The sequence below is a fragment of the Tachypleus tridentatus genome, chromosome 10, assembly GCF_004210375.1.
Source record: "Tachypleus tridentatus isolate NWPU-2018 chromosome 10, ASM421037v1, whole genome shotgun sequence".
Classification (NCBI taxonomy): domain Eukaryota; kingdom Metazoa; phylum Arthropoda; class Merostomata; order Xiphosura; family Limulidae; genus Tachypleus; species Tachypleus tridentatus.
In genome coordinates, this window is record NC_134834.1 from 75,820,582 (window position 1) to 75,844,446 (window position 23,865).

At 31.6% G+C, this 23,865-nt stretch overlaps 1 protein-coding gene across 10 annotated transcripts in view; it reads right to left on the reverse strand.

Annotated features, from left to right (window-relative positions):
• LOC143229611 (uncharacterized) overlaps window positions 1–23,865 on the reverse strand; it is a 50,728-nt gene that overhangs the window by 4,659 nt on the left and 22,204 nt on the right. For 5 of the 10 annotated variants that reach the window (XM_076462184.1, XM_076462179.1, XM_076462178.1 and 2 more), the window contains 5 exons: window positions 17,998–18,178; window positions 15,000–16,013; window positions 13,383–13,519; window positions 10,542–10,635; window positions 4,710–7,062 (listed from right to left, as the gene is read on the reverse strand). In XM_076462184.1, the coding sequence (XP_076318299.1) occupies window positions 6,991–7,062; window positions 10,542–10,635; window positions 13,383–13,519; window positions 15,000–16,013; window positions 17,998–18,135 (1,455 nt within the window). In that variant the 5' untranslated portion in view covers window positions 18,136–18,178 and the 3' untranslated portion in view covers window positions 4,710–6,990. Of the gene's footprint in view, window positions 1–4,709; window positions 7,063–10,541; window positions 10,636–13,382; window positions 13,520–14,999; window positions 16,014–17,997; window positions 18,179–19,773; window positions 19,845–20,773; window positions 20,794–23,865 lie in introns of those variants that run through there. The other 5 variants (XM_076462187.1, XM_076462186.1, XM_076462188.1 and 2 more) reach the window with 3 other exon arrangements.

A 23,865-nucleotide genomic window follows, 5' to 3' on the forward strand; every position in this document is an offset into this window, starting at 1 on the left:
AATAACGTGATTATTTTGGACCATCCAGCGTGTTCGCCTGAACCCCATTGAAAATATTTTGGGGTGGATGGCAAGGGAAGTCTGTAGAAATGGACATCAATTCCAAACAGTGCATGATCTTCGTGAAGCCAACTTCACCACTTGGAATAACATTCCAGCCAGCCTTCTGCAAACGTTTATATCGACCATGCCAAAACGAATGTTTGCAGTTATTCGCAATGACGGCCGTGCAACTCACTACTGAGACCTCTTGTTGGGCATTTCCTGCCCTATTTAGGACTTCTTTTTGGTATGTTCTTAAACTTTTGACCAGCTAGTATTTAGGCAAATTTCATAGTGTTTACATTTTCCCTATTAAATATGGCCTAGCGCGTTAAGGCGTGCGCTTCGTAATCTGAAGGTCGCGGGTTCGCGCCAAATTCGCCCTCCCAGCCGTGGGGCGTTATAATGTGAGGTCAATCCCACTATTCGTTGGTAAAAGAGTTTGGCGGTGGGTGGTGATGACCTAGTCTTACACTGCTAAATTAGTGACGGCTAGCACAGATAGCCCTCGAGTAGCTTTGTGCGAAATTCCAAAAAACAAACAAACAAACCCTATTAAACGTTAAAAAAGTTTTTTATTTTCATCTTTCGAAGCTCTACTCAAGTGGTTGAATCTAACAATGCAAAATGCATATTTTTTATTTATGTTCATTGGCCTTAAGATTTTGAGCAGCAGTGCATATACATTAGCTATTTCTAATTTTGAAATGATAGACTAGAAAGAAGGTAGCTAGTGTGTTTATTTGTTTTTGAATTTCGCGTAAAGCTACACGAGAGCGATCTGCGTAGCCGTTTTTAATTTAGCAGTGTAAGACAAAAGAGAAGGTAACTAGTCATCGCTACCCAACGCCAACTCTTGGGCTACTCTTTTACGTAGCAACGAATATCAGAATTGACAGTCACAATATAATGCCCCCATGGCTGAAAGGACGATTATGTTTGGTATAGCGGGGATTCGAACCCGTGATCCTCAGATTGCATTTCGAGCGTCCTAACCACCTGGCATGCCAGGCTAGCAGTTAGTCAACTATCCACTATGAATTACTGTCACAATAAACAATGTGAATTAGCCATCGCCTTATACCGCAACAGCGACCCCTACAATAATTGTAATTAACTTATATGAGCCACAAAACGCTCAGTCGTTTTGTTAACCACTGGGCAGCACCTGGTTCATGTGAATAAAGATCCAGAGGGTTAGCCACTATATAGAAATCAAGGGAGGGTATCTCTCTCAAAGTACATTTATAAATATATTATTAAATCGGGGAATCATAGGACTTATCAGTGGCTAAGATTAACCACTTGGCAGCACCTGGCTCATGTGAATGAAGATCCAGAGAGCTAGAATGATCAGGCATTTTTTCTTCTTCTTTTCTTGACTTAATTTAATTAGGTTCACAGTTGGTGAGGCCATTAAAACTGACCATTCAGCAAACAAGCAATAGTCAACAACTTCCTTAGAGGACCAAAATTTTAATTATATCAAATGCAAATGTGTAAATTAATTCAAACATTAATACTTTTTGGAAACTTTACTTCTTGATATACCAAACAAAAACATTAATTCATTATCATCTCTGGCCCATCTTGGCTTTACGACACCAGATGACAATCGTGAATTTAGATTACCTACAGCTAGATCAAGTATTTAATAGGCCAGGCATGGCCAGGTGGGTTAAGGCGTTCGACTCGTAATCTGAGGGTCGCGGGTTTGAATCCCTGTCGCACCAAACATGCTCGCCCTTTCAATTGTGGGGGCGTTACAATGTGACGGTCAATCCTACTATTCGTTGGTAAAAGAGTAACCCAAGAGTTGGCGGTGGGTGGTTATGACTAGCTGCCCTCCCTTTAGTCTTACACTACTAAATTAGGGACGGCAACATGCTCGCCCTTTCAACCGTGGGGGCGTTACAATGTGACGGTCAATCCTACTATTCGTTGGTAAAAGAGTAACCCAAGAGTTGGCGGTGGGTGGTTATGACTAGCTGCCCTCCCTTTAATCTTACACTACTAAATTAGGGACGGCTAGGCGTAGATAGCCTTCGAGTAGCTTTACGCGAAATTAAAAAACAAACAAGTATTTAATAAAATAAAGTGTTCATAGTCAAAAATAGCAGTGTAATGTATGTTCTCTGCATTACTACGGGTATTGTCTACTGTGAAAGTGTTGTCTTTCATTACTATATCACCAGTCAGAGAGTACTGTTGGAACAGCTTGTTGTCTAAGATGCTGTTGTTTTACTACAAAAATAATTTATCGCCTTTGTAAGCACTTAACTCATGATGATAAAGCTGTAATTGCCTCTGCCCCTTTCACAGAAAATTAAATACAAGTCTACGAAACCCTTCACATATTTCGGTAACTTCATCACTAACCACAGGAATTTGCTCGAAACTCTAATAAAACATTTGGTCAAAGACCACCTCAAAAACAGACTTGTTCTTGAAACACTCACTCACTCAAACTCTTCCTTTTCAATAGTTAAGATCATACAAACTGATAATGAGCAAAATACGTGATTCATGGTAGCACACAAAATCAAAATTTACCTATTTGTTCGCATTATTGTTACATAAGCCTACAGCAAAATCGACGAGGTATGCTGCACCAAAACCTAGACACATGTACCATATGAAGTATTCTGAATGCCCATGGGCTATTTAAAATATTTTTTTTAATGTTGATTTAAGTGGTTATAAACGGCTGCTTTTGTTCTGGACGCGTGTTTATATGAAACTTGAGACAAACTCACCTGGCTCAGTAAGTAATTGTTTTAAAAGCAATGTTTTATACGTATTTGTTTTATTTGAAAAGGCTAATTTTCTATTGGTAAAATTGTACACGTGCTTAGTGGGGAGTTTGTCCTTACTCTTGGCATACATTTGTCTATTGTTGTGCATTAGGAAAAGCCAACATACAGGATAATTATTAAGTGGGAATTTAAAATCTAGGAATGTGGATCGTAAAAAGTAACTAACTAAAGATGGAGATCTAGCGTTTGTAGTTTGCCATAGTTACCAATCCCTGTTATGATTTCGCGATACAATTAATTTTGCACTTTCGAATCTTCATTATTGAAGTCACAAATGAAATTCGTTCGATCGTAGCGTGGAATCATACATGAACTTTGCAGGAACCTGAGAGAAGTTTCCAACCTAATTCGACCTCATTAACTTTGTCCGGATGCAAAACTTTCCATGTCATTCACTTTATATTATTAAAAAAGAACACAAAAACAACAACAAAACGACCGGTGTTTTTTCCAATCGTGCATGGTTGGAAACAACTCGCGCATTTTCTTCCACTTACAAAAGGAAACTGCCACATGAAAGGTTCCCGATTTTGCTGTTGCATATTGTTATTCGAGATCGCAGTATCTACGCGATTTTCGGCGACTACATTTCAGCAACTTATTAGCAGTTGACAATTATTATGGATTTTCCTATTCTGACGACATTGGTGATTCTACTAATTTTTTATACTTAACTAAATTTGTGAATACGTGTTCAGTATTTATTAACACTGCACATAGCCCTATTTTATATAGCTAATCTTATTTTAAGTAGTTGATGTTAAAGTAACGGTTGTAAGTGTCGAGAATTAGTGACTTACGCTATGCATGTCTTTCTGATATATTTTGCACATACTATCCGCTTGTTGTGTTTTTCAATTTCGCCCAAAGCTACACGAGGTCTATCTGAGCTAACCGTCCTTAACTTAAAAATGTAAAACTAGAAGGATTGTAGTTTTTTTCAATTTCGCACAAAGCTACTCAAGGGCTATCTGTGCTAGCCGTCCCTAATTTAGCAGCGTAAGACTAGAGGGAAGGCAGCTAGTCATCACCACCCACCGCCAACTCTTGGGCTACTTTTTAACCAACAAATAGTGAGATTGACCGTTACATTACAACGCCCCCACAGCTGAAATGGCGAGCATGTTTGGTGCGAGAGGGATTCGAACTCGCGACTCTTTAGATTACGAGTCGAGTGTCTTGAGCACCTGGCCATACTGCCTCTTATACTGGGTCCCCTTATTTTAGAGAAGATTTGTGCGCAGCAGGTTGGACAACAACACACGTCACGTAGACCTATAAATACAAGCATATACCATATTAATGCATGGCGTATTATCTTAAAAGAAACATTTCCCTTCAGATAAGACTGATTTGTTGCTGCTCGTCTTCTTTTATATCACACTAACATTGATGAAAGCCGGTATATAATACGTGATGATACAGTTTGTCTTCTAAAGGATCCTTTGAGAACTATACATTTTAGTTATCGTCGTTGCATACCAGTACATCTTTTCTTTATTATACGTTTGTTAATTATTTTGAATAAGAATTGTTAAATTTGTCAACCTAAAAAAGGGTAATAAATGTCGTCAAAGAAGTGCAGAAACAAACAAGGCGAATTAAAATACAGAGATCATACATAACATTAGGGACTAATCACAAAAAGTTAAACAGGCTGTAAATAAGGTATATTGTTCTCAAGCTGTAAATTCCTATTATTACTCCACAAAGTTGACGACTACTGTAGACATGGAATCAAAACAGTATTTCAGTAGAAAGTCAAATGTTGAATACTACTGTCATTCACTAGTAAAACAAAGAACCTGACCTCCTATCCTGTTGACTCTAACAAACAAAAAAAGCAACGCATTTCTTTTCTGGAATGAATTTATTTTCCTGCATTAATACAAATCAAATTGATAATTTAAATTTCAGTATACATACTCAGTTTATGTCTGGAAAAAATAAATGTATTTTAAATGAGAATAAACGTATTTAGTCCCAAGTGTTAAATATTTAAAACCACAAGTAACAATTTTATTCGTATAAAATAAATAAAACGATATAAAGCCTGTTTTTGAGTCATCATTTTATCAACCTTAACCACAATGTTAACATTGGTTTTACCTTTTTGTAGTCTGGGCAAGCACATTAAAGCCTGACAGCTGCTTTAATAATTAATCTACACTTGACTGAGCCAACACATTATCCCTTTAAAAGTATGAATACCGTATCTTGCAATACAAACCTGAATATTATGAATTTTGCACATCTTTAATAATTTGTTTTAAGGTTTAATGAGCATGTTACACCTTAAAATTTCCTTTATTTTCTATTAATCTGAACTAGAAATGTACTATATACAAGTACAAAAACTGGTACTTTTATAACTTAATAAAAATATATTTACTTAGTAAGACAAAAGAGTGATTAAAAAATGGTCCCAGAGCCTTGTTCTACGCTACAAAGTTTGACTGATCTATTTTCTAATGTTTTGATATATTGTACTAAAGAATTAAAAACCTACCAATGAAACATCTAAATTGAAAAATAGATACTTTGAATACCACATTATTCACAAATACTTTGAGAATTATTTGCATATATCCAAAGTTGAATTTCAAAATTTAGAAGAAGCCATATTTCAACCTTGTACTTTTGTTTTTAAATCAGGGTAATAACTAGTTTTCAAAAATACTATTCATTGTTTTTATTCAATAAACAATGACAGACATCTTATAATTATGGAGTTTTAAAAGTATTTGAAAATACAAGATGTAGTAGTGCACACATATGTGAGCTTTTACTGGTGTACATTATATAACATTTTATGAATTTGTAAAATATAAATTAGATTTAAATTAGTATTAATCATTTCAGGAATAAGGCAAGCAACACTTCAAAATTCAATCACAAAATTGTTGCATTATGTTTTTCAATTCTTAAATTAATAAAAATTAATTATAGTTTGGATTTTTATTACACTGCTACCTTTGTTTATCCAGTGTTTTTAATGAAGTAGAAGAAAATCATAAATATTTGCTTTCAATATTAAATTTGATTTTTTGTAAAAAAACCTAATTTCCATCAAAATAAAAAAAAAAATTTACAATGAGCATCAAAATTCAACGAGTGTTAAAATAGGAACCTTAATTGAAAAAAAATCAGAACATTAGAAATAAAAATATTATGTATGTTCTTGTTTTAGTATAGAACCAAGAACGTATTGTTGAGTAGATATGAAGTTTAAGATATTTATATGTAACCTTTAGAATGTTAATCTAGTAACTGTTTATTTAGATCAAAAATAGTTTTTATTACTTGTTTTCTTTTGTCAAACCTTTGACAATTTTCTGTAAGGGAGTAGAAAGAAATTTCTAAATTTGCTGAACCAAATTTAATGTTTATCAAAATCCAAGACAACACATTTGCAAATATTTTCACACTGAAAACACACACAATATAAAACTTCTTTAAGTATTATGTAATTGTAAAAGAATTAATGTACCAAAAATTGTAAAAAAATATTTATTAAAAAATAAAGAAATACACTTGCAAAGGAAGTTTAGGAAAAAAATATTAGAATTTGAATTACACTTGTTTACTTTGAAAAGGTTTGACAAATTATTAGTTCAATACTTGTTCTGTACACTAATTGTAATTTGTAAGACAGCATCCAGACAACCAGTAAGATAATGGAATTCTACCAATGAACTTGTAATATTCCAATAAACATGTTTTAATAATTCATTTCACTTATGTTTACTAGTATTTATTTTAATTATAAATGCAGTATTCATGAAGTGAGACACTCTTTAAATGATCTTAACTTGAAAAAATCCTAAACCGATCAGTCCTATTTTACCTAAAATGAAAAACTTTATGCATTTTAGTTATCCCAAGAAAAGGTTCTTCAGAAACCAAACTGTCATGATTAACAACAGACAAGATACTTTTTTTTGAAATAAATGTACACTTGTTTTAAAGCTGACTGACAAGTTCCATAGCTGGCAAAGTAGGTTAGTTTAACATATCAAAAACTGGAATAATGTAGGTAATTCTGAAAGTCATAGCTTTACAATCTCCAAGTCTCTAAAAAACTGTATTCCATATAATCAGTACAAGTTCCATCCATTTGATCACTGCACTATCATTCCTGGACAATGGAAGGCTGAACATTCATTACATTAACTTGTCCGTGCTCTTCTGACTGAATTGTAGGCTACATAAACAAAAAAGTAGCATGTTTAGAAGATGTGTTATTTTACAAATTAAAATACAAAATTATATTATCCTACATGGATTTTTCTGATGACTTAACATCAAAATTCCTGCACTCCAGCACAAGCGTTGTTTTGTAGCACTAAAAATAAACATTTTAAGGACCCTTAAGTAATAAGATTAGATACGTATATCAGTTTCATTAAAATGTAAACAAATGGTAGATATTTTCTATGTATTTCTATATGAAATCTAATCAAAATACGTACAAGAATAAAATACATACAAAGAAATGTTGAAAATCAGTGAAGTCATAAGCATCATAGCTGTGTACTAGGACTGAAATAACATGCAACAGCAAATGAACAAAATTAAATTTACTAAAGAGAAATGCATGCGCTTGTAGCCATAATGTCCAAAATCTAACTATATATTCACTGTTTGTAAACAGTTAGAGGCATATAGTTGCCCAGCAATAAGATCAGCGAAAGATCAAACAACAAGCAAACCTAGAGTTCAGATAAGTTTAATAGCAAAGAGAAAAAATACAAGAAATAAGTAAAAAAGTCAAAAGAATATGTTACACAACCATACATAAAATTTACTCAATCTTCTTCCTTAAATACAAAAATATGGAAGTAGATGAAAAAAAGGCCTTAGTATTGAGTATTAAGTAACCATACACTATCACAAAATAAATCAGAGTTCTAAGCTTAAGAAACATCTGCAAGTATGATCAGACTGTATGATTCCTTTAATCACCTCAGTCAGTCTCTTTTCACATTTATTTTTTACTGGTAAGAATACTAAAATAAAAGATTAAAAAAACAGAATGATAGCAAAAGTAAGATTACACCCATTTTTAAGTATAATGAACAAAGTATTTACAGGACATGAATATTAATGTAGGAGATGAAGTTACCTGATTAAAGGGTCCTCACCATCCTTGATGGCAAATCAATAACAGTAAAGTCCACAATAAAGGTCAAAAGTTTTAACTTTAAGGGTTAAAAACTGTCTTTGAAGGTGATAATCACATACAGAAGAGAATAACCATTCAGTTAGTAGTTTTAGATTTATCAAAAAATAATTTGTAGATTTTGATTACAGTAGGAAAGTTATAGCAGTAAACTTGAGCATTTCAGGTATAAACACAGAATAAAGTGTTCAAATTTGTTACAGACTAATAAACAATACTTTAAATTCTGAACTAAACATCTTTATGAAAGCTACTATGGATTACACTTATTTATAGATGACAGACAGTATGTTATTTGAAGTCATTTCTGTTGTTATAAACACCTCGAAATTTCTAATGTAATGGTAAATGAAATATCCAGATTAAGAAAATAAGTAGCTGTTATTTCAGTGGTCATAAAATTCCAGTCCCACATGAAAAACAGAAAAGCAAAACAAAAACACTTTGTTCAAAAGTTGCGTATATATAAAGCCATAGTTATAAAAAAACATTTATAAAAGTAGTCTTAGCTACAACAAAAACATATTACAAACATCACTGGGATAAAAGGTATAATGATGGATGTGTGTGTCCTGGTTTTTGAAGGTGACTACAGAAATAGGAACTACACAGTAGTCTTAACTTCTGTTCATTAGTCTCGCACTTTAAAGGAAGAAACAAAAGTAAATTTGAAGATCTCAATATCCTGCAGCTATTCACTGCTTGCAGACAGTTGTGACTGCATTAAGAGAGCAAAACAAAATCTGTGATCATTTTAATTATCCAAATTATCTTCCACAATAACAACAAAAATGCTGCATATATTTAAAAGATGTGCAAGTTAGTTTCATCATCGAATTCTAGCGAGTTTATTAACTCAATCTCTTCACTAATTCAACAGAAATTTTGTTATGCCACAAATGTATCGTTTAAGCTTTTCAGTACAAATTCACAACTAATGTTGCAAATATGTATTGATCTCAACAACACTTGGAGATAGAGGATTGTATACTGTAAAACTAAAGAAAACTAGCAAACAGTAAACTCGTATTCAATGGGTTTTATTGTCACAAGAAACATCAACAAAATAACATTTCATAGAGACGTGGCAATGGAAAAACCAGCAGTTCATTGGGACATACTTTTGTGCCATTTGATTACTCAGTGAAGTTAATTTAATAGCACAAGTTAAACTCACTCATTAAAAACTAATTAATTTATTTTTCTTCAATAATTTAAAACTTGTATTAAACTTCAAGGATTACAGAATACAGAAGTAAGATTTATTTATAAAATTAAAAACATTGTTAAACATTTAATCTGAAATAATTTGGTACTGCAATTCCACAGACTTACTATACATTTCAACTAAAGTATTGATATGGTGTTTGGGTATCTTTCCACACTTATATTCATAAATGAGGTGCTACAGTAAGCTAAAGTTCAATGACCTGACCAGTTGGGTGAGTATCTGAGACAAAACCATACAACAATGAAACAAATGCACAAGTCCTCAATCAACAACATTGTTTTAGTTAAGAAAAAGAAATCAAACATATTATTAATATAGTTGTATGGAATACACAAGTAATTTTCCAAAATGCATATTTTATGAGAATAACTGCCAGCCAGGCCAATCAAAATATGAATTTTTTTGCACTTGACAGTCTTACCTCATTTGTAGAATGATGCAGTGAAAAAAAACAACCTCTTCAAACCAAAATAACATTATCCCATCTCAGTCTCTTTCATTTCTTTTCATTTATTCTATTACAACCATTTCCTTAGTGCATTTATTCTAATTAATGCATAGTGGCAATTACACTCACTTGTCCAACAATGCACCATCTAATAAAGCAAACCATGTGCTACACTTATAGCTAGCAAACAAAATTAACACTGTTTTGGTTTTCAGTTTGATCATACTCTTACTTACAAACTTTACTAAAAAAATTACAAAATCAATGCTGACAAAAAATTTTTTGCAAAAATTATAATCTTGTGCCTTAAATTCTAGGTTTAAAAACAAAAGACAAAAATATATCAATTACAACTTATTAAAAAAAAAGTATGCAACAACATAAGCAAAATATACTTCTCTTTACAATAAATATCACTTTACATAATTGTGCATCGACCATCAAGAAAAGTTTGTCATATAATGTTAGAACATTCAAACTGCTTATGAATACTATTTCAAATTTATTATTAATTTTATCTCAGAAAACTAAACTTGTAACAAATTACCAATGCAGGTAAGTATAATGCTTTGTTCAGACCAGTTCTGGAATGCTATTTTCTAGAAAACTACTAGTTCAATTTACAAGTAGGTAAATTTACTGTTTACAAATCCCGTTTCCAGCAACCTAGACAAGTAAACAGGTTTGCAAAGCCTTATATACAGAAACCAGCTTGCTATGACCTATTTCTTAAATAAACCTCAAAAAACAGTATAATACATTTCCTCATATGTATTTAACAACTATCCACCAAACAAGTGGTGCTTTAACAAAAACCCTCACCTGATTGACATCCACAATCCAATTTCCATCTACAACAAACTTGAAGAGATATTCTCCTTCAGGTAGATCTCTGGCTAAGGAAAACTTCCCTTCACTGATAATAAATAAAATAGAAGTAAATAGCTTGCCATACTATAATATTTTCCAATATAATAGTTTATAATTTCTTTAACAATACAAGTTTACCATGAAATTTTAAAGTGATTTTAATAAACAAAAAACAAAAATGGTGCAATATCCATTTCATTTTTAGAGGCTAGTTTGAATTGTTTTAACAACTTACTTCCCCTGTATTATTGACTAATCTGATCTTAAATTATCAGTGTTAAACAAGGTGAAGTTTGTTTTTACCTTGTTAATAAAAAACCTGGGTCAGGATTTAGAAAACACCTGCTATCCCATTAATCAATACTGTCATTAGCTTTAACATTAAAAATTGCATTTGCTGAAAACAGAACAAACATAACTTATACTTGTAGTGCACTAACCAAGTATTTTCAACAACTTTCTACCTAAAATGATCCTTCCTTTTCTGATCAACTAAATCAGCTACAGTCACTGGATGAAGTACAAGTTACAGATTTTCCCAAGTTTAAATGATAAATATTTGTAATGTAGATATTTCTTCCATATTTTAAGTACCATACAGAAATGAAGAAGTAACAAACCTACTTGCTTTTTTTCTGCCAATATTTTTAGCCACAGTTGAGCAACTTATAGAATGGCTCCAAGTTTGTTTTTGAGTACAGAATAAGCTCACAACTCCATGTTTTGACCACCTTGAGACCTAATTAGTGTTTTGAGCTTTGGAGGTTAAAACCCTTTCAACTGATGTATTTGATCATTCTCAAGGTCTCATAGATTAACTTACTCTAATCCTGCCTTAACAAATTTAAGGTAGAGATCCCGATGAGTAATAAAATCAAACTGAATATATGAGTGCCCCATGCTTGATATTGCTAGTGCCTAAAAATATAGCTAATAAGGAAAAATGGTCTCAGTGGTTGAATTTAATCTAATCTTGCCTAAAAGAATTAAGTACCATGTTTATTAGGAAAGATTAGATTAGATTCAATCTATTAGGGATTCTCTCTTGTTTAACTTACTCTTGGAACAAAGAAAGATTATTAAGATTTATGGGTACAAAACAAGTTAAAATAGTTAAGATATTATTGGTCTTCTTTTTAATGTATTAAAAACAAATTATTTCATTATCAACTGTATAAAGTTTTTGTGACAGATTATTAAGTTACCTCAAGCCTATCACCTACAAATGCCAACATCTAGATGTAAAGACTATGGTCTAACAAGAATCTGAGAAAGTTAAATCTCTGTAACCTACCAGCTACAAAAGCCAATACCTGGAAATGAAAACTTTAGAAGTCTTCAAAGGATTTGAGACAGTTTAACCTCCATTCAGGATGTAAAATGACAGATAACTCAGAATATCAATACATTTGTACATTGGTAGATCTTAGGAAATGCCCAGGTTCTGAATAGTTTGTAAAACACTCATTACTACATATATCTTAATCAAACAATGTAATTGATAAGGCAAGAGTGATCAATGTTTGGCTTTGCGTTAACAGGATTTGAAATTAACTCACTTAACTATTCCTATAATCTTTATTTAACAGTTAATTGTATTTCACAAGAAAAACTGTCATTTACAATGTGTTGCTAAAGTAGGAACAAAGACAAATATCCTTAATCTTAATAAAAACATTATTATTGTCTTCCATGTGTAGTAGCTTTTAAAAGTTTATTATAAATAATCAATTTCAAAAAGGAGAATTTCTTTTCTACATGAAATTAGCTTGATAAACCTTGTATAAAAAATTAAGTAAAGTAGTTATTCTTAAATACTGAATACTAAGTTTGATAATTAACATCCCTCTACACACATTCTTCAATTAGCAAGAGTATGTTCTTGCTATGGTAAGAATGAATTTATAGTAGTCTGATGTCACTTGACTTGACATAACTGACACTGAAGAATGTATGCTGTGATTGGTTTGTTTGGAATTTTATACAAAACTACAAGAGGGTTATCTGTGCTAGCTATCCCTAATCTAGTAGTGATAGATTACAGAAAAGTCATTTCTTGGGCTACTCTTTTACCAATGAATATTGAGATTGATCATCACATTATACCACCACCCCCAGCTAAAAATACAATCACATTCAGTGCTATAGTGATTCAAACCCAAGACGGATTGACATTCAAGCACATAAACCATGGAAATGTATGCTATAGGATGTCATTTTTTCATGTTTTTGAAAATGAAACATAGTAAAAGTCTGTATAAGAGATTCACTACTTAACAATACAAAAAATGAAAGAAACAAAACCTTAACTTTTGTTTTCCAAAGGAAAACATATTTGAACTATGATTCACGAGAACATGTTTGAAGTCTTCCAAAAGTGCAGGTAAGCAAAAATAAATGTACTTTGTATTTTCTGTAATACAGCATCATATGAATTGTTTATACTATTCTGTAATTCAAAATTCATTAGATAAACAAATGTAAATATCTTAATCAGCAACACTGTGAAAAGAAACCAAAAAAATTAACTACCTAGAAAGTGCATTATCACATTTAGAACATTTGTATGAACACTTTAAATTGTATTAAAATCCTCACCCAGTAACAGTTCTCAATATGATTTAGGAAACAGACCTACGAGTTATTAGATTAGTGATACTTAATCCCAGATATTTCAGTAAATGACAGAGGTCTCTTCAAAACAGATATTTTTTATTTAAACTTTAGTTCTTAAAGTTTCTCATCACTTCTGCTGATATACAAAAAATAAATTTTAAAATAAAATGAGCTTACCTCTCAGAAAGTGCCCATGGATCACTCCACTCATTGAAAGTACCAGAGACACCAACCTCTTTTCCTTCTTTATCCCAGATGAAGACAACTGGGAAAGTTGTCTTGATTGCCACTTGGTCTTCTCTGTCACAGGCAGGCTGTGGAGAAAGTAATGCCAATACAGTTTAATATCTTTAAACATTTTCTGGTATTAAATTAACTAATTTGGACCTTGCACTTTAATCACAAGATTAAGGAATGTATTTGTGAGTTATGTTTCACTTCAAAAATCACTAAATATATCAGAAAAGTGTATTTTTACTTAGTTAGAATTTCAACCGTAAAGCTATTGTACATATATTTTGCTAGAAACTTCCATGTCGTTAGGGAAAATAAGCAAAATTAATTACTAATGGTAATTTCTAAAGGATCTAACTCAGATATCATGCTATCAAACTAATTTCATTGCAACTGAACTCAATTATTCATTCCTTAAAAATGTTTATTTAACATATCAAAGCAAATGTTATTCTGTTAGACAACTTTAGTATGAGTTATGACTGACTTTTCATCTATATACTTACAACAACTATGAAAACAAGGCAATCCTTCCAACATCATTAAAACCTAACACAGTTAAGGCACTATTTTAAAGATGTTTTGTAGGATTAATGTTTTCAGATAACAGTTAGGGGTTATGGTAATTTTATAGAATTACCACTAGCCAATCAAAATTCAAACTCACAATAAACCCTACAGATGGAATTTATTATTTTTGCCCCATTATGAAAAGTTTCAACATCTAGAAACACTTATTTTAGGCAAAGCTTCACAGAGGGCCTATCTATGTTGTGTTAATTGGAAAAAGGGGTTGAATCCTGAATTTTATTATAATACTGTATCTTACTGATGATTTAAAGTGAAACAGCCCACATTTTCAAAATCAGTACTCCACAAAACAGTCAAACTATATTTACCATTTTGTGGGACAATTACTAGATTAAAAAAAATGTTTTAAGAGAATAAAAGTGATTAGCAAACATCTCTTGTATTAGAGAAAATAATTTTGTATATTAAGCAGTTAAAAACAAATTAAAAGTTTGGAACAATTTAAGCAAGTAACACTTATGAATAACAAGCTAAAAATCATGGTTATGACACATGAAAATAACTTTTTTCTACAATATATTTATTATGTCCAGCTTGGATTTCAAATAGAATTGTATAAAAACAGTTTAGATATGTACTGTCTAACTAGTCACTGCCAAGGAGCATCAGCTGGATTAGATGAGACAAGTTTCTGAAATACTATTTGTATATGCAATAAAATTTCAATGTTAAGACTGAACCATGGACAAATTTATGCATTCTTAAGCAATTATTATAACATGCAACAATTTTCTTTACTTACTAAACAGTAAAAAAGCAGCCAAAAAACCACTGAAAACAACAACATGGAACTAGACAATCATCATTAGTTCAAGGAAATTGTACAGTGGAAGAAATATTACAAAATGAAATTCACTTCTGCATAAAAATGAAGGAAAGAAATAAATGACAATTTTTATGAGCTAAGTACAATTAATAAAAACTGTACAGATTAACATACTGCTATGTATTTTGTAAGAAGTTTAGTACCTGATTTTCAGTATTCTCTACATCTGGTTCACTTGTTTGTTCTTGGTGCATTTCCTTTTCTTCAATTTCTGATTGAGGTTTTCCAATTTCAGGTTTACCATTTTCTTCTGTTTTATGTTCACATGTTTCCTTTTCCTCTGCATTCAATTCTTCCCTCTGTTCCTTTTCTTCTTTACCATCATCTCTTTCCTCACTGATTGAAACATCTGTTGACTGTTCCTTAAGATCTTCTCTAGGTTCTTCAGGAGGATTCTCATCAACTCTTTCTTCAATAATTTTTTCATAAGCTTCTTCAGGAGGGTTATCTTCAATTTCTTCTTTATTTTCTTCAGTAATTACATTTTTTCCCAGACTATCAATAATTATCGTTGTTGAGTTGCCCTCTGAAGATTCTTCTGTGACTTCAATATTATCTTGACTAACAGGGACTTTCTCAAGTGTCTGATGTGCGTTTTCTGCTTCTTCTGTTTGAAGTTTTTCTAGGATTTCATTCTGTTCTTTAACAATAGAAACATCATCAACTGGTTTATCCAAAGAATTTACAATAGACTCTTTTAAGGATTCTGTTGTTCCAAATGTTGCTGAAGGCACTTCTTCACTAGCAATGATATTTTTGTCAGTGGAGACATCCGGTTCATCTGTAGATGACACTAATTTGGTAGTAACCTCTACTACTGGTTTTTCAGATTCTTTATCCTCTGTGGATGCAGATGATTCTAAGGTTTGTTGGGTTTTTTCTGGGACATTTTCATCAACAGTTGCAGGTTCTGTAGTTTCAAGCTGTTCTGTTTTTACAGAAGGTTCTTCAAGTTTGTCAGATCTAATTTGTGACTCACTTACTTCAGGTACAGCAACAGAAGACTGTTCTGTCAGTTTCTCAGATGATTCAACATCTTTTTTATCATCACTGGATTCCGTTTTTTCGGTATCTTTTTCATGACCTTCATGGGATTCTTCTGCAACAGTATCACTTGTTTTCACTTCTTCTGGTTTGGTGTATTCTTCAGTATTGTTCTACAACAAATATTAAAACTGAATATGTATTACAGATGCACACATATCCTATTCATTCAGACAACAGTGAAATTACTGCTTAGGAAAAACTAATACACCTTAATTAACAGTATTAAGCATAATTTCAAAAAATTGATTTATAAATTTCCATTATCGATCTTCTCAAACTTGATTAATATTTATATAAAGCTGTCAAGTAGCAAAAAGTTAATTGAAATATATAATTAAATGATTAAAAGTAATTTTTTGTTGGGGTCCAATGGAATGAATGAGGACAATTTCTGAAACAGGTTAATCAAGCTGAACAAAAGCCCAAGCAAAATTATTTCAACAGAGAAAAGCCTTAACACTCCTACAAAAGTGGGGCCTATTAGGCCCCACTTTTTGTAGGAGTGTTAAAAATATACAAGAGAAAAGATATGACAATGTGAAAACAATTAAAAACTGTGTATGTTGCATTAGATGTTAAACATTAAACACAGATACCACAGACTGGTATATCTTTACATACTGCTAGAATCTAAAATATTTCAAAGTGATACAAAGGTTGTTTTAGGTATTTAAACGTTACGTAATGAAGAAAATATTCTTATCAATTTCACCTTCACATTTTATTGTTAGGATGGGTTACAATCAAATATTTATAGACCGTATTATAAGCTTATAATACAATACCAATTCAGTGTACAATTATAACAAGCCAATTAAATAAACCAACATTTCCTAGTTATGCTGTACTGGCAGTAACTATATAATAATTGCATAACTACATCAAAACTGTAGAGAGAAATAAAAATCAGGTATAGCTGAAAAAACCGAGGCCAGGAAAATATTTAGTACTCCTACACTACATACAATTTGAAAAAGATCACAATTCTAATTTCATGTGCTGAGATAGTTGTATACCCAATTCTACAGTCCATACTAATTACTTTAATGTACACTTCAAATCCTGTGTAGATATTTCATCCACACTAATAAACAGAAAAACAGAATTATAATCTGTATTTGTGTGGACAAACACTACTTTCACAAAAATCATTTAACTGCAAGTCAGATAAAGAGTAATTAAGAGAAGTTTGTAGAGTACACCTAGAAAGTTCTAAATTTAACATCAAACACCTAGTAAATTTGTGAATTATTAATGGGTGAAAATTAATTATTGTAACAATTAATGAGTGCGGAGTAGTCAGTTTAGTTTCATTTAGTATTTGCATTAGCATTAACTATCACATATATCCAGTTACATGATTTGATTATAAAATTCTACAAGTTTATTTACAATTAAGTTTTAGTACCATTTAGCAAGGTATTCCCATTTCAACATTGCAAATAAAACTTAGATATTTCAAGTTATATAAATATGAGAGTTTGTTATGAATTTCACACAAAGCTACACAAGGGCTATCTATGATAGCCATCTCTAATTTAGCAGTGAAAGACTGGAGGGAAGGCAGCTAGTCATCACCACCCACTAACAACTCTTGGGTTGCTCTTACCAATGAATAATGGGCCTGATTATCACATTATAATGTCACCAGAGCTGAAAGAACAAGTATGCTTGGTGGGATAGGGATTGGAACCCATGACCCACAGATTGAGAGTCAAGCACCCTACTTATTTGGTCATGCCAGGCCAGAAATTTAAAAGTAGAAATAAAGTAATTTGGTATCATTACATGGATTAGACTGAATTATTTTCACCAAATAATTTAAAACTTCAACAAGAAAATGTTACAAAAACAAAATTAAAAACATACACTTAAAGAATTATACTGTGTACATTCAATTTACATATATCTAATACATACCCCTTCACACCTATAATTCACATCAGTATAATAATTACATGATTTAACAAAATACCCACAGAAATAAAGTTCTTGAGAAATAGAAGCCACATAACCACCAGTGCACATTCACAGTGTACAAGAAATAACTTTGATCAGATATTTAAGTACATCCATAACCCACTACAACCTTACCTGTGACTCTTCTGTTCCAACTCCCCCATTAGATGCAGCTGCATCTTTCTTGCTTTTCCTGCGTTTAACTTTCTTATCCTTTTCTGGTCTTGGTGGAGCAGTAATTTCTGCCTTTTGCTTACTGCCTCTCAACCCCATGGTGTTTTTTTTTTTTTAAAGATACAAATCACTACCAAAAGATCTGAAATCAAAATAAACATTTATCAACATTTTATGTTTGACATCCTTGCAGATAAATTTCATATTTTTATTCCCAGATTTAAGTATTAAAAGTGATGTGTAGTACAAAGTATTTGTCATTCTTTTCCTCATCATAGAAAATGGTCTGTACAATTTTATCCAGAAATTATTATTTGAAAATCTAAAAGAACTCTCCTTAGAAAGCTTAGAGACATTCAACATTTTTTAACTGTTAAAAATGTTAATGTACTTTTTCTGAATAAATGATAATCTTATAAGAAAAGTATCTCACATTAATATAATGTAGCAAAACGATATTTTTCAATATTGGATAAATATAAAAAAATTCCAATTTAAAGCACAATTACAATTCCCTCTATCTAACAATGCATTAGCTACAAAGAGGTTTAAGTACTTCCAAGCTGAATAGAAGGTATTTTTAATGTTTTCCTTTGTTAACAGGTGGAAACCATTACAATTATAAACTATATTTTAAAAATAAAATTGCAATACCCATTAAAAATGACATTCACACCAAAATCACAGGAGACAATGTGACAGTTTAATATAACATCGATTTAAAAATAGGTTGTGATATTTCCTTAAAGAATGCTAACTCGCGATTAATAATAATTAATGCAAAACAAGAAATCAAAATAGCAGGTACTCGAATTTATTTTCTGTATATCAAGTACACCACGGGGAATGAAGATCGGAGTTAGTAAGTCTGCAAACTTGCCTCTGACACCCTGAGGGAATAAGAGGTACTAGTGTATGCATCATTTTAATGTTCCGACCAGAATCACCATCCGAAATTTTGAAAAATTATTGCTAGTAATAGCGTTTTAACAACAAAAAAAAAACGTTGTTGTATTGTTCTCGTAAGTTACTTAGACGCATTAAACGAAATTTATTTTGGTACAGAATTTAACTAGATATTAAACTTGTTTCTAAGCGTTGCACCATCTTACACCTCAGTTATGTCAGATCCGATTTTGTTATAAATAGCTGAATAAAAACCAAAACGAAGCATACTGACATTAATTCATTTCATGCAGCGAATAGGTTTTTAGTAATCAAATCAGTAAGTAACTTTTGTTAAGTACGAGATAATACCGTTTGCCAAAAACAACCTATCAAACGGCAGCTATAAACTTTAGGCATAATGTTAGTTGCGATAAATTACAGTTAGAAATAACTTCTATGTTAACAGTCTTCAAATACAGTATTTTTAATCTACTAATTGACCCCATCACTCAAACGCTAAATCATTACAATCTACACGAGCTTCTTTAAACAAAAGCTCCTCCCTCCTACCATCACCAAAAGCTTTCCGTACAAAAACATTTACTGAACTTGAGTTTATTCTTCTCGAAGTATTTTGATGTTACAAGTTGTACATAAAACAATTTCTCTTGACTGACCTAGTTGGCAAATAAATCTGGTCTCAAGAACATTTGATTAAGCTGGTTTGCTAGTTATCTAAATTCAAGGTATTTTATGTGGAAAATATCGATTAAAATATACACATTACAAAATATTTTTGCTAACTATGGGAAAGGACCAGTAAAAAAATAGCACATCTAATTTATTTACCAGAAAAAACAAACAGGAACATCGATGAATTTTGCGGCACCTTTAAACTTTGATGATTTCATTCTAAGATGAAAACCTACAAAAAAGCATTAATTTAACAGACCAGGAATTTAACGAATTTGATTTTCAAGATGCACTACACAAGTCAACACACGGTTGTGTTTTGTTGTTGGGTCAAGTAAAAATAAGTAGCGAGTACGTATAGTTTTCCTTCTCATTTAAATAAATGTTCAAATTACTTTGTGGAAATTTTTTTTCGATTCATTTACAACACACACACACACACACTCAGGAAACTGAACATTATGCCCCTGTAACTACTGAAGCCATTTTCACAGGTGCAATCTATTAATTTTGTTAAAACTAGCCTTGAAGTTTTGCTCTAAATTAATATACATTTGTTACAATTTTCGATAATTTCTTTATGTATTTTCGCTTTCTTTTCATAATGGTTTTGTTGTTATTCTTGTTTTGGTGGAGTGGTTTCTCATTTCCAACGAAGCCTAATAGAAAGTTAAAGCATTGATGTTTCAACTAGTTTTAGCAGAAGTACAATTTATTGAACAATACTAATGGTAGTTTAGAGTTTATTTTCGTGTGTGGTACTACAGAAACTTCAGAATAGTTATTTTAAATCCGTCTTTTCTACCTTCCTTTCCATATATTCTGCATCAGTAAAGACTTCTAATTTCATTGTTTAACCAAATTTGAGTTTCTACACTTTTAATTGCCACATTTTTTAGCTTACTGGTGTCTTTCTGCAAATTGCGTTCTTTTTTCTAACAAAAATCAAAACCAAAAAATGTCAAATTTACTTATTTATATGCATATATTTACGGTTTTATAGTTTCTGTATTTTTTATACGTCTAGGCTTACCTTTTTAAACAATATATTACAAATGTTACGTCTAGGCTTACCTTTTTAAACAATATATTACAAATGTTACGTCTAGGCTTACCTTTTTAAACAATATATTACAAATGTTACGTCTAGGCTTACCTTTTTAAACAATATATTACAAATGTTTTCTGAAAAGAGAGTAAAATTTCTTCTGCGCAGAGATGGAACATGAACGGTCGGCTCCATCTCTCCAAGGAGGAACTCAAAACAAGAGAATAGTAATGTAAACAGATAGATATCCTCTTATTCTAATTTGTCCGTATTGATAGTCTTACACAGACCATAATTACAATAGCATATACTGACCGATACATTATCCAATACTACCCACAATACTCAGTTCATCTTTAAACAAAATAGTTTTATACTACTTGTTAAAAACAATATTCTATTTCAAAAATACAAGAATTTTATCGAATATACGTTTTGACGGAATGAGGTAAATCAAAACATCTTATACACGTGGCATTCTACATAACAGTCCATTTCAGACAACAAATTACAAGTTATACATTACGCACAATACTCATTTTAGAATTCATGTTATCTAATGAATAAAAACTTGAATTTCCGATTTCAAAAGAAACTCCTATTGCATAAAACCTCTGCTTATCGATCATCTACCACAGATATTTACATTTCTTTTTATCTAACTTACGTAATATTTATGAAATCACCCACACTCACTGGTCCACAAAAGGGCGGATGATATTTTAAGATCATCAATATGAAAACGTGTTTCACAACAGTGCGTTGAAATTCAAGAAATACACTACCTCAAAAATATCCATAGAAGAATACTTGGTCTAAGATATCACATAAATTACATAGCCATCAGATAAAATACGATACGAATGAACAAGACAGTAAATTGCCTATAGCTGACAACTATGAATGAAATATGGTTTACATGTTCGTATAGGTTTAGAAATAAAACATGTGGGGGAGGAATCAATTTTCCCTGTGTTTCCAGATTTTTAATATATTCTAGCTCACTCGTCCAGAACTGACCTATTAAATCATGATGAGTACAAATACATATTAATTCAGCTATTTACTGCCATGGAGTGTTGCATTTTTGTAAATCAGGTGGTGTCACACAAGTATTTCAAACAGAAAGCAGCTGTCTCAGTTCTTAGACATTTACAGAATGTAGTATGCTTTTTATTCATTTAACACGGTATAAATAATTTTCGAAACAATTCGTGATAACGAGAAACCCATTGAAAATACAAATGTGTTCTCAAGACGGCTGCTAGATGATATTAGCACCTTAATTAAAATCAAGTACAGAATAACGTTTTAACCTTCTTAGGTCATCTTCAGGTTAACCTGAAGGTCGAAAAGTTTTGTACTTTATTTTAATTAAAGTGCTTATACTTACACTAGCCATCTTGAGAATACAAATTTAGGAAACAATTCTGTTTAATTATTGAATAAGAGATTTATAAATTAAAGAGTTTATATCATGGTAATTCATTTATAATTTGTCACTTAAGGTGTGGCGGCTTACTCCTCTGGAATTCTTCTATAATTAGTCTATGTAATACTCAAGGTTGAATAATGTCGCGAAAATCAATCAGAGCCACACACCTTTCGCTATTTAAAATGGCCCTAGTATGGCTAGCTCGCTGGAACTATACACCATTATTTCAAGGTGAACCAAAATTAACAACAGTAACAAGATAAAAAAAATAATGGGAATTTAAAATCCTGCAAACAGGGATTGAAAGGATGTAGAAAACACAGCTGGAGATACTGTAGACATTTTTACTCAAATTATAAACCTCTATTTTGGCTCCCCACTGTTATCCAGAATTACACATGGTGGAGTCAAAATCAGAATTTGTAGTTGGAATAAATGTCTACAGTATCTCCAGCCTTGTTTCCTTACTTTTTGTAAGATCTCTAGCTGCAAGTTTGTAAATTCCCAACTTCTCTTATTTGCTGGCTTTTTTAAGCTCAAATATGGGCAATAGATTATTTGGTATCGTAGCTAACTTTATACACTGTAATGATAATAAACAGCTAGAAACTAGCTAATACGGTTCATTATTATGTGGTAACTGATTATTTGATCACATTAGTTCGATATGTAAAATGTAAAGCTGCTGTGAGAGGTTGAAGATTTTTTCGGAAAATACCGTAGATATTTACAGTTTAATTCTCTCTCATATATATTGCATGACAATAAGCAAATGCGCTTAGACTAAGATACAGCCCCTACTACGCGTATACAAAATTTCACTAGTAGAAAGTATCCTATTCAAATAAAAATATGCATCACTTTAATTAAACCTTCGTATCTTTTAAAGTTATGATACGAATGTGTATCAAATTTAATATGTATACTGTTTTTTTACTCCTTCATATACATAATTTAGGGGTTGTCTCCCTAAAAACAACGACTGCATAGTGTACAAAACATTGAGTATCTATATGTTAAAGTCATATGTTCATCTGTTATTGGCTGGCAATTCCTATTACACCTTATATTTAAGCTTTTTAAAGGAATGCCAGATATTTGAAAGAAATTTAACTTCAGGGATGATTACATTGTTTACACTAACATTATGATTTTATTTTTTAGCTTTTGTAATACATAAAAGAAACAAACTTAAATATTCCTCCGACTTTCTTAGTACCTTATTTAGTATTCTAGAAAAGGTTTGGGCACAACATACCACAATGTTTTTGTTGCAGACAGGCAAGAAAATAAATACAATGTTATTTGAATTTTTACTATAAGGTGCTTTTTGCCCGAAGGTTCTACTAGGATACTGTGCAATACCTTGCGATCCCTATTATGAATCACGATAGTGGTTCATAATGTTATTCAATATGTCCTATAATAAATCATTTTAAAATTCGAAATGGACTTTACTTGTTTTAAAACTACGTGGTTTACCTCTGTGAATTAGGCAATATATTGGACTAAAATTTTTCCCATGAAGTTTAGCTTTGAAAAACAAAAACATTCATTAGAATTTACGTATAAAATCTCTCTTATTCATAACCGTTTCAAACTTTTTAGCTGCGGCCGAGAGGCTCATAGAATGGCCGAGTTTTTCAAGTACAAAACTTTTATCTCGTAGCTTCATCATCTCCTGACTGATTTAAGATAAAATTACACTTTTGGACTCAGGAGGTAAAATCCTTTCGATTTATGTATTTCGCCACGCCGAAGGCCT